The following is a 12209-nucleotide window of genomic DNA, read 5'->3' as shown; positions in this document are numbered from 1 at the left end:
GGGAAGAGAAGTTGTGAGAAATTTCCTGTTCTTTGTTTTAAGAGTGATGAGATCTCAAAAGGAATAGCAACAGTGATGTTACGTACAGGTTGTGGTTTTGCCTAGCTGTGCGTTAGTGCAGGACATGAGATACAGAATTTGCATTGTCAATGGAGCATGGCTGCTGCCCCCTTAGACACTTGTCTGGTAAATAGCCTTTTGTTTTTAAAAGCTAGAACTTGTTGACCCGGTTTTCCCTAATTCAGTGCAGAAATTCCATTTAATTGATTTGTTACATTTTATCTTTTACTGAAACACTGTAACTCCAATGCAGTCATCAGAGTTGTAGGTTTGAGGATTAAATTTAGGAAGGATTGAATTCATCCTTCATGTGCTGAAACAGCAGTAAGTCTTGCATAGCAACAGTGCTGATGTTGAACACTTCTCTCTAGGGCAGGACCAGGATTTTACAGCTACTGAAATGTGAAGGAAAAATCTGCTGTGCCAGAATAGAGAACACTAGCGTAGCAAAATCCCATTTACAGAACTGCTAAGCTGCCTTTTCATGTGGCATCTGATGACCAAACAATACTCTATTTAATTATACCATTTCATAACTGCATCAAAATCAGGCCAATTATTTGTACCTTATTTTATGATCCTCATTTTTCTCTCCTGGAGAGAAATGGATGGTATTATTTCACTATTGAAGCAAGCTGTGCATAACAAGTGAAGTCCTTATGCTGGTTTTTTCACACTTGCTTTGAAAGTAGACATCAGAGAGATTTCAATATATTACATGGCTGTACCTTTATTTTTTTTTTTTTTTTCTCAGGGGGTGGGTAGGAGTTAACTGAAACTGATCTTATATTCTATTAGACTCAAACTTAAATAAATGCTTTTGTAGGCTTAAATTGGCATCTCTCAAGTGAGATATAGTGGGGATTAGCTATATGTGGGGTCTTATGTGGCATCTGGGGTATAAAGTTATTTTTTTCTCACAGACTGAGACATCAGTGCTAATAGCAAAACCATATTCTATCTGTTTAAATACCCTCTGTGGTATTTTTTAGGATTCTATTTTTTGTTTTTAGCTTCTTTTGTTGTGATTGTTACTGTCAAATTGCATACTAATTTGTATATAGGGATCACTGTGCAGTTCTGCAAGGTAGTTACAATAACATTTTCTGAATTTCTGAAAGTTGAGCTCGTATTTAGAAGAAAATAAGCTTAAATTATCTTATTTCAATTCTTCTACTTGTTAAAAATTTACCCACCTCAGTAGTGGCACCTCTGCTCCCCTGCTGTGCACATCCCACAGACTTCAGAGCTGGTTTATCTGGTGTCACAAGACACATCTAATTTATAATTTCAGTAGTTGAAAACAAAAGTTGGTGTAAGAATTCCTCTTACAGCTCACCTGTGTTATAGAGTGTTACTAATGTTTTAGAATAAGTTCTGTGTTCCTAATGCACACATTTTTTTTATTTAAGGTAAATGAGGCTACTTAATGGAGCCACTGGATGCAGCTGATTTTATTTTGTTTCGGTTTGTTTTGTTGTCTGAAGAGATTCCACCACCAATGTGATTATACTACCTTTGTGGTTCAATCTATTCATGAATCCATCTGTCACCTGTCCCTGCATAACTTCTTGAGCCCTTCATTACTCTGTTCCCTTACCCAAATCAACTCCAAATGCACTGGAAGTCTTTGTGTGGACTATCTCACATCATCCTCTAAAATTTCACAAGCCCTAGCTTTGTCTGAGAAAGTGGTATGAGAAAAACCTTCAGTCTCTGAGGTAATGATAGCAGATGTTTAACTGTGTTTTTCAGGAGTTTGGTACTTTGTGCAACACACTTCAGAAAGTTAATGAATCGCTATGAAATTTTATAAACATCTTACAATTCTTCCAGCTGCTGTGAATTACTTTTCATATGCCAATGGTTGCCAAAGATGTTTTACTGTAGTTGCCACTGGTCTGAAACACCTTCCATGGTACAAGCCTTTTAAACACTAGCCCAAGATGGACTACCATAGCACACATTGCCACTGGTTTGAGAATGAGGAGTTTTGCTATTATGATCCACAGAGTATTGCTGAAACATTCAGTTGCAAGGTTAAAAAGTTGGATTTGGCTCTGGCACATGTAGTCACTTGGCCCATCATAAGTATTTATGACAACAAGTCCTAAAGTAGTTGTACCTCTAAAGAGATGAGAGAAAATAGTGTTTTGGTTAAGGCCATGTTTCATCTTGTGGTTTTGTGCTAGCTTGGAAAGACAAATTTGATGCAGCATGCTTTTGACAGGACAACTGCTTGGTCCTCAGCAACTGATAACTCTTCAAACTACACTGTACAGTCTTTTCATGACCAATACTGCATATATCTGGTCATCCTGCTTAAGTGACTATTTGTTAAACTTAAGAAAGTTGAAGCTAACTTAGTTTTCATTAAAGAGGGTCCACTACAAACTAAGTATCAGTGCTTTAGTTCTTGATTTCATTTAGTATATCTCAGGGACCAAAATCTCCCTTTCATTTTCCATGTCCGTAGTTTTAATTGCAAGTTCTTGCAAAATATGCTGGGACAATCCAAAACCCTGGCTCAGTAGAGTAAGTATTGGCACCTGAAATGGGCCACTGGAATTTACAGACAATGGTGACAAATGAATCACATCCACTTTGAAATCTTTTGTTTTCCACATGAAAGGAGTGAGGTAATAACCTTATCTTCAGCTTTCCTCTTTATACCAACAGCATCCCAAATGCCAGCCTTATTGGTTGGGTCAAGGAAAAGGTGTTCTTGTGTAATGATGTTAGATCAGTATGGAATGGCAGCAAGGTTGAATGTGGGAACAACACAGAGAATTTCAAAGATGTGTTTAAATGCACTAGGAATTAAAGGGAGAGGCTTTTTGTGTGCATTTGTTCTTAAAGATTTTTGTCTTTAACAAAGTTTTTCTTTGATTAGAGACTTAGTTTTTAAAAGGATGTTATATATGTCTGAAGCAGTGAATTGCACAGAAGTTCAGGTCTGTACAATATATTTAATACCAAATGCATATTAATTGCCTTTTTATTGTCAAGTGCAATGACTTTTGAAAATGTGACTTTTAACTTAGAAGATAGAGAAGGAACATTTTTCGTCCTGTGGTTGCATGTATAACTTCACCAGAGAGAAGGGATTTTGTACTCAAGTGAAAATATAATAGCATCATTCAAATGCTGTCTCTCCTGTCTCCTGTAAATACTCACATGTAAAGTGTGACAGCCAAAATTTCTGGCGTTTCCAGTTTGTTTTGGAGAGGTGAAAAGTGAAAAAAAGAATATGATCCCATAGAAAAATTTTCATACTCCTTACCTTCACTCTGAGCTGTTTCTGATCCCACTGTACCCTGAGGAAGAGGAGTGGAGCAGCCTGTGAAGCACAGGAAGCAGGGACAGCACACACCTCAAACTCTGGACTTGTGAATATGACCTCTGAGTCTTGCCAAAACCACTGAAGTGCTGAACCTGGGAACGAATAATGCTGAAGTGTTGTCTTTGCCCATGGTAAATGTGGCAGGAGGAAAGCTTGTATCTAACAAGTAGGAGAGGGAATTTTTGCTGCTTTTCTGACTTACCTTTTACTGGGAAACACAATTCCTATTAATTTTTCACTGAGTAAGAATCACTATTTTATTTTCAATTGCTGTTGCAAATTTTTTTAAGAGTTTCACATCACTGTTAACTTTCTACCAACATAGTTGAAATATATTGTAAACTGCTTGTTGGCGGGGAGGGGACAAACTGTTAAAGTTAGCTTTTTGTGAAGCTGTGATTTATTTTTTTTTTTTTTATAAATTACAAGTTTATAAATTCTTAATTGAGAAATGCATTAACTTGGTATTAAAGTACCATAAATGAATTGATGTCGGGTGTCGGTTTGTTCTTGCACATCATCTTTCAGACATATTGTCACTGGTATTTTTACGTGAGGCATGAGTATACACTGCTCATGTATATAAAGCAGTAAAGCAGCCCCTCTGAGACATGCTTTTTAAGTTGCTGAGATGTACAGGTGAAATATATGCACTTCTGCATTCTGCTTCAGTGATGCAAGGACTTGAGGACTGGATTAGAAATCACATTTCCTCAAGTCCCTCCATGTTCAGGAAAAAGCAGGAAAACACAAGTACAACAACAGGAAGGAACATGGTCGTGGTACAGGTTTGATGCAAAGGTGAGGTGGGACCAATACACCAAACAGGTTTTGGTCTTATACCATGGTCTGGCAATTGCTACAGATTCAAAAGCCTTTGTGAGCTGTGGGGAAAAAATGTTCATGAAATAGCAAACATTGCTGGGGGAGTGGCTTTGAGCAGAAGGTGTTTCTGTTATTTTAAGAAAGGAACATGGGGTGTATCTGATGGGTACATTTAAGGAGTGTGCCTGCTGGATTCTTATTCTGTCTTTTTGCGGCCTCCAGCTGCCTTCTACACATCCAGTGCTCCATGATGATCCAAAAACATGGCCTTCATCTGTAGTCCTTACAAACCCCTAGTGCCCTATATGGAAATAGTTGTGTGTGTCAGAAACAAGACACACACACTGACACATACCCTGGAAACAAGAATACATTTAAATTTCACATCAGCACACAAACCTGTGGTAACACCTTATCACTCAATATCAGGCTTCTCTCTCTGCTCATGAGACTCCAGTGTCTTCCTTTCACGTGGCAGAATTGCAACCTTGCCCTTAGCTGCCCTGCGCAAGAATGTACTCAAATTTCATGACTCATCAAGCTGGAATATGATGACATTAGAATTTTATTAATTTAATTAGTTTCAGAAGCTTATAAATATTTTTTTTAAGCAAAAGCTAATACAATGTGTGTTACTGGACCTCTGTACAGTACAAGCAAGCTTCTTAATATCCACGTCAGCATCTAGGCTCTAATCTTTCCATCTAAAGAGCCCTAGATCTGTATCAGCTATTGGAATGCTGTCCCATTATGAGCTGTAGCTGGGCCCAGTATGATTGCTGTATGTCCATATATGTTTTTCTAATTACTATATATATTATATATAAATTACTGGAATTTGTGGAAGTAGTACTCATCAGTCGTGGAGATAAAGATGAGCAAATGAGTAGCAGCCCTTTAAAGCTGGGAAATGGCACAGGGGCATTGCTGCAGTGATTTGTCCAGAGGGCCCAGTGCTGTCCTGAGGGATCTCTACAGGCTGGAGAAGTGGGCTGGCAGGGACCTGACAGAGCTCTGACAGGGGAAATGCCAAGTCCCACGCCAGGAGAGGCAAACCCCTACACTGGGACAGGCCAGGGACCAACCTGCTGGGAAGCAGCTCTGCAGGACAGGTCCAGGGCATTCCTGATGGACACCAAGCTGAACCTTTGTTTGCAGCAACTGCACAAAGAAGGCAAACAGCCCCTCGGGCTGGGTCAGCAGAGCAGCAGGTCAGGAAAGGTGATCCTTCAGCCAGCCCTGCTCACTCACACCTGTTGCCCACAGAAGCTGTGGATGCCTCACCCCTGGAAATGTTCAGTGCCAGGTTGGATGGGGCTTTGAGTAATCTGGTCTATTGGAAAATGCCCCTGCCCATGGCAGAGCAGCTGGAAGATCTTTATCCTCATCTTTAAGATCCCTTCCAGCCCAAAACGTTCCATGATTCTGTGGTACCTGGAGTGCTGCATCCTGCTCTGAGGTTGCCACATTGAGAGACACACAGACACAACAGAGGGAGACCTGTAGCCAGAGATAGATAAAGTGTTCGAGCATTTGTCATGGGTGAGATGTTGAGACACCTGGGCATATTTAACTTGGAGAGGGCTCAGATAAAAATTCCTGACACAAGGACTAAAAGCCAGACCCTTCTCAGTGGTGCTCAGTGACAGAACAAGAGACAAAGGACACAAGTGAGCAGGAAACCTCATTCAAACACAGCAAAACTCTGAGGGTGGTCACAGGGAGCAGGTTGCTCAAAAAGGTGGGATCTCCATCCAAGATACTCAAAACCTGATGGGACACGGTCCTGATCTCACTGACCCTGCTCTGAGCAGAGGGTTGGCTCAGACAGAGGTGCCTCCTGCCTTGGTCCGTCTGTGGGGCTGGTTAGATCAGCCACAGCTCAACCCCAGCACAGGCTGAAGGCTTGAGCCAGCTCAGAACAAAGGCTGGGGGAAAGTCCATGCTGGTTTATTTGGACAAAACCAGTTCAGTTTGTATGAACCAGCTTTCACCCACTGTTGTATTTCAACATTCTTCAGCTGGCAGTCTTACTGTGTTACCCTGTGTATGTATTTGCTTTGGAAGAGTCAGCCTGACTACGTGGGCTGGTTATCTTGCTTGGTTTAGTCCTGGGAGATATTCTCTTAAGCAGTTGCAGTGGGAGTTTAAATAAAATTACTCTTTTTCAGATCCTTGATTGCTTTAACCTAACACCCTATTTTTAATAGGGACTTACACCACCAGGTGGTTCAAAGGAGCCTAGAAGGCAAGCATGAGATAATGTGCTTCCAAAGACATCACAGTTAAATTGTAGTTAACAATTTAAACTAAAGTATTTAAACCTTAAGTTTTTGTAATGGGAAGACATGAGTTTGGGAATAATTAATTTTATTTTCTGTAGTGTTTTTTTTCTTCAGATCTGCTGGGGCTGCTGATCTAGGAGTTCCTTCTCTGACTGTCCTTCAAAGTACATCCACTTCAGCTGGAAGGATCTCCCACACTGTTCCTTTTCAGTTCTGCAGGGGTACTCTGAGAACTGAGGATCCAGCAGCTCTAGCTTCCTGATCACCAGACACAGCTCCTAGGTCCTGTGCAGCTAGAAAACAGACAGGCTGGCGCTGGCCATCACTTGTCAGTGTCTGGATCAAGCATTTCCCCTCCCACCACTAAAGCCAGTTGTATTCTGTTTGTTTTGGCAGGAGGATGAGTTAGCGTGCTCAACAGCACCCACATTTCCTTTGCTACTTCATAAACAGCTTCAGTAGTTGGGGGTCTATCACTTCAGCTACTTATTTTTGCTAAGCTTTCACTCCTATCCCTCCTTCTTGCAGGCTGTCTTGCAGGTGGAGCCATTGCTAAAATAGTGCCACAGAGCTTATTTGTGATACAGATCCATGAACTCTTTGCCTTTAGCTTTTATGAGCACAGAAATCCCTTTGTTATTACTACTCAGTCTTCAACACCAGGAGTCAGTTGACAGGATACATAACACAAATATTAATTCCCTTCCCTGCATGATATTTCAGTATTAAAATCACTTTCTTCCACAAACACTAAAGCCGAGTGCTGCACCAATATAATGGAAGGTTACTTGAAAAACTATGTAAACTGCTTCAATCTCAATCAGTTTATAACTAGAATCTAAATCCAAGTCTTCTGTAGACAGCATTTTCGGGAAATGAATGTACCAGTGCAGCTTTTCAACCTTGATTTCTCAAGGGCAATTGATTCTTCAGTTGTACAGTTCTGAAGAAGTGACTCTTCAGCAGAAGAAAATGCTTTAACAAAATAAAATGCTTTTAGAGATCTCACAGTAGAAATACTGGAGGCATCAGATAGTCTCCATTTTTGGGGTTTTTTTTAAGGAAAAGGAGGAAAAGGGGAGAATCTGGAACATGCAAGAATCATGTTGTCACTGTGAAGCAAAATACAAGATGATAACTATAATATTGTTCTCAGCTAAACTTCTAGATGTATTTTTAAGTCTCTCCACCAGGAAATAGGTATGTATCACCAACACAAGCGATTTTCATGTGGACTCTAGTCCTCTAAAAGGTGCAGACCACTTCAAGTGCAACGTGATGCCTCTACCCTGTGACTCTAATATATAAACCTTAAAGAAAACAAATTACACCTTGTCCTGCTTTGGATTTCAGCTCACTGATTAACTTCCAGCTCAAGTCAGGGGCTGCCATACCCAGCATCACATTTTGGACCATGCCATCATTACTTTGGCTCTTACCAGACTTCTGATATCACACCAACAAACAAGTGCACACAAGGCAGGGTTTGTCAAACTTTGAAATGTTAGGTAACATTGAGAAATGCTAAGCACAATTCATGTTAATATAACTAATGATTAAATTAAATGAAACATAATTGTGCTGAAAGATTTTATTTGCTAATCTTGAAATAGGCTATTTGCTTATTCATGAGGATGTGAAATACTGAGTCACATTTGGTGTGCCGATGAGCTACGCTGTATTGAGGTGAGCACTTAGGAAAGGTAGAAAAAAACATACCTGAATTTTAGCAGTTCAGAACAGAGTGTAACACAATAGTAGATCACTATAACAAGAGACAGGATAATTAAAGGTCATAACAGTAGGATGACACTGGTTTACAGAATATCCCTGATATATCTGAAATTGTTGGAAGAGTTCATTATATCTTCATTAAAGAAAGCCTATCAGTTATTCCCACTTGCTTTTCAAAATCTGTTGAAACTATCACAGCAGCATCTGGCATGGTATTGTCAAAATGAAAATGTTGAAATCATAATTTAAATATTTATGCAGAAACATGAGTCACAGCTGTACTACCTTACAATAGAAACAAAGATAACATCAGCATGCGGGCAGCTCACTTACACACTGTAGATCAGTACTGCCAAACTAGTTTGCACTTAAAGTGTGGTACTAAACACTTGGGAGGAAAGACAGTGAGGTCTTTCATAATAAAACTGAAAAAAAAAAAGTGGTGTGGTAATTCTTGTTTACAGATGTTCCCTTAAGATTGTTCATATTGTGAATTTTCACCTAAAAGACAGGAAGTTCCAGCACCAAGGTTACACACTGACCTAGTAGTCCGTATTCATTAAAGTTAATTAGTAATTCCTTTCGATGAGTATTTCATTTTGGACACTGCCTAGAATTTGAAAAGACTGATGTTCCATAATGAAGAAAATGGATGTAAGATCCATGGATGTCTTGTTTCTCTTTTACTTTGAAGTTAGCAGTTTTGTAGAGCTTAAGACATGGGACTGCAATTACAAAGCCTCAGCTTTTGCAGACACACCTCCAAGGTGCCTCTCTCTCGTCTTCTGGCAGTGCAAATAACACAGAGTTGTTCAGAAGGCTGCTAGCAGTTGTTGGTTTATTATTTTGGGTTTGCTTATCTACTCCATCACTCTGTCTGGACATGGTGTCAGTTAAAGCATTCCTGTTTCAGAGCAGGAGCATCATGTATCCCTTCTCTTGCTGGATGGCTGTGTAGCTCCAGCCCAACAGAAACACTGTACAGAGGCAAGAGCTAAACAAGAGTTCTGCCAAAGTCCACACACTGAGTGTTTGTTGGGGCTCAGGGTAGTATCTTATGGGTTCTTGATAGGTTTGGCTTACATCATGTCAAGAACAGAGTACTGCTACTGGAAAACAGCATTTGGGAGTGAAAAAAAATAAGTGTTTGAGGCACTGCATTTGTATAACACTGCATTTCAAATACTCCACTATTTTCCAGGCTCAGTGCTGAAGCCTGGCCCACATGGTGGCCCCTGGCCAGCAGAGCTGTGCTGCCCATGGGCAGAAGGATGCTCTGCTGGGCTGCTGGCATGGTGTCTGCACACCCCACACATAATGGCACTGCTGTGCTCTCGCTGGCTTTTTGGGCTTTGGGGTGGGTGGGGGCTGATCTAAACCCTCTGGATCACAAATCAGCATCACAAAATTGCTCTACTGCTATCTCATTTCTCTGCATTTAGAAAGGCTTTTGCAGAGCTCCCCTTGGCATCTTGAGCCTGAATTAAACCAGGCTGATATCAGAGCAATTTCAACAGCTAATTTTTCAGGGCAAGTCACATAATACTTCTAATTTAAACAAATAAAAACAAATAGAGTCTATTCAAAACTAATCTATCTTCAGTGAAGACAAAATTCCAAATCCTGCAAGAAAAGAATGAATGGTGAGAGTTCACAAAAGCCCCCTGTGACCAGAGTCTCTTCATTTTGAGTGTGTGCACAGGTAAGATCAATCAATTCCTCAGTCCCCTTTGCCCTTACATTGAGTTTGAATTGTGTCCCACATGGTGGAAATTTTTCCAAAGAACAAAAAGTAGATTTGTCACCACTGTCATTTTCTTACCAGAGCAGATGTTAAGGCAATGTGGTCCAGACTGTAAATATGAAAATACTGATTGATCAGTCAAGTAACTACTTTTCTGTCCCCATGTGTGGGGCTTATAATTTAGCAGTACATATTTAATACACGGAAGTAATATTTATTATGTTATTATGTTCATTTTTAACAAGCCTATATTCATTTTGCTTCTTTGACATCTTCATCATTTGCTAGTGCCACCTGGGTTAACATTCAGTTAATGCCACAAGAGGCTTGAAATAGTAAATAATTGTGCAATTAATAAACTGCAATATAAGCAAAACAAAACAAAACTTGTCCACATGGTTATGGTAAATTCTGCTTTGAATCTGAAGCTTTTGATTGATTAAAAGTTTAAAGCACAAATTGTATTTTCTGAACAGAGGAGCTTTCTTAATCATGTTTTGCCTTTGCTGAAAAGTACCATCTGTTTATAATTTAAGAAAAGACACTTGTTGACTGTGTTAATTTCTCAAGAAAGCTCAATTCAGTTATAATTAAAGGCGCTCACTTGGCAGTTTGACAAACACAAGTCCTTTGTTTGTTCACAAAGCGAGCCATGTGCAGGCAGCACACTAAGGCTTGCTCTCTTACCCTTGTGCATCACATAACCAAGCAGATTCATGCTGTCAATTAAATCTGGGCCATCTTTTTGGGCAGAGGATGTGTGTTGAGATTACACTTTGTCCCTGTGTAGGTCCTTGTTGGATGGATACAGTGGAGTGTTTAACACCATCATCAGTAGGTGGGCAAACACCACTGGCCTTGTGCCAGTGTCCTGTGGCTGGATTTGTCAGGCAACAAACTGGCATCATCCTGGATCCATTCACCCACCTTCCTTCACTCATTTCTCTTCATTCACTGACTGTTTTGATATGGGCACACCCTGTTTAAATAACTCAAAATAGGATTAAGAGCAGTGGGACCAGCAGCTGGCCCTAAACTCATGCCCAATGTGCACCACAAGCTGCACTTTGGGAGGACTTCAGGTTCTTTGAGTAATGATTTTGGACCTTCAAAGGCAGCAGGGCTCTAGGCTTCCAATAGGACTGAATAATTCACCTGGGGTCACACCAGAATTCTTTTGCTCAGGGTTGTCACTCTTAAACAGCAGGGCCTAAACAGATAGGTGCAGTCTGATCAAAGACCAGGTCCTTAGCCAGGAGGGCAGCCACAGGCAGCTCCCACTCAGCCATTCACATCATGTCAGCTTGAAGAAACCTGCCAGGGTCTTTCTTTGACAAAAAACAAAGCCAATTTAAAAGTCCAGAGTGCCGTAATTGCACAGGTTTATCAAATGTATCAAATAAATTATGTAATGGAAGTAGACTTAAAGCACTACATAAGTTTTAATTAAAATTTATTTCATTCAGTATGTAAAAGGAAACCACCAACTTTTAAAATTAAATCTTGGCAAAAGGATTTCAATGTAAATGCCAGTGCTCAAATTGCATTAATTGTGTAAAGCTACTCAATATGGCTTTCTCTGCTACTCTGCTGATAGAGTAGGAAGAAGGATGAAAGCACCATACCAAAACCTCTCTGCACAAGAGGGGTATTAGTCACTTCAAATTCTTTCCTGTTTGATAGAATGCATTAGCTTAACTTTCAGAGGGAGGAAAGTAATATTCTCAGTGGTGAAAAACAGCTGGGTATCATTAATGGCTTGAAAGTGGAGGTGGTGCTTTCATCACTTCCATTTCACTTCCTCCTCCCTTCTGCCTCCTTTTCAGAGCCATTGCTTTATTTTCCCTGTTCTCACTTAACTGACTCCCAGTTACAGCTTTCTGGCAAAATGAAGCTGGGTTTTTGGATGTTTTCTTCTATATCTTGTCATCAAGACACTGGTGTGTAGCGTTCAACAGATTTGCTTTCCCTCTGGGTTATGTTTCCTTTGTTGTCTGAACCACCTCACAAAAAATGCAAGAGAAGCTCTCCTCCATCTCGTGCTCAAACCCCCTCACTCCTGACTCCTCCACAAGTGGAGCTGTAACTTTGATCTCAAAAGGACAGACAACTTTTATTAGTTTCCCTCTTTTTCCATCAATGACTCTTGCCTCCACAATGGTGGCTGCAGCCCCCTGTGCATTCTGCTCTGGAGAGCTTTGTTCTCTCCTTGCCCTGC

General features: G+C 40.3%; 1 protein-coding gene across 24 annotated transcripts in view; it reads left to right on the top strand.

Moving 5' to 3' along the window:
- Nucleotides 1-3889, top strand: part of GK (glycerol kinase) — a 34798-nt gene extending 30909 nt beyond the window's left edge. For all 24 annotated transcript variants that reach the window (XM_086879823.1, XM_086879818.1, XM_086879820.1 and 21 more), the window contains one exon: nucleotides 1473-3889. In XM_086879823.1, the coding sequence (XP_086735949.1) occupies nucleotides 1473-1480 (8 nt within the window). In that variant the 3' untranslated portion in view covers nucleotides 1481-3889. The remainder of the gene's footprint in view (nucleotides 1-1472) is intronic.
- The last annotated feature ends 8320 nt before the right edge of the window (nucleotides 3890-12209 follow it).

This window comes from Cyanistes caeruleus, chromosome 3 (assembly GCF_971803275.1).
Source record: "Cyanistes caeruleus chromosome 3, bCyaCae1.hap1.1, whole genome shotgun sequence".
Classification (NCBI taxonomy): Eukaryota; Metazoa; Chordata; class Aves; order Passeriformes; family Paridae; genus Cyanistes; species Cyanistes caeruleus.
This window is presented reverse-complemented; position numbering and strand designations above follow the sequence as displayed.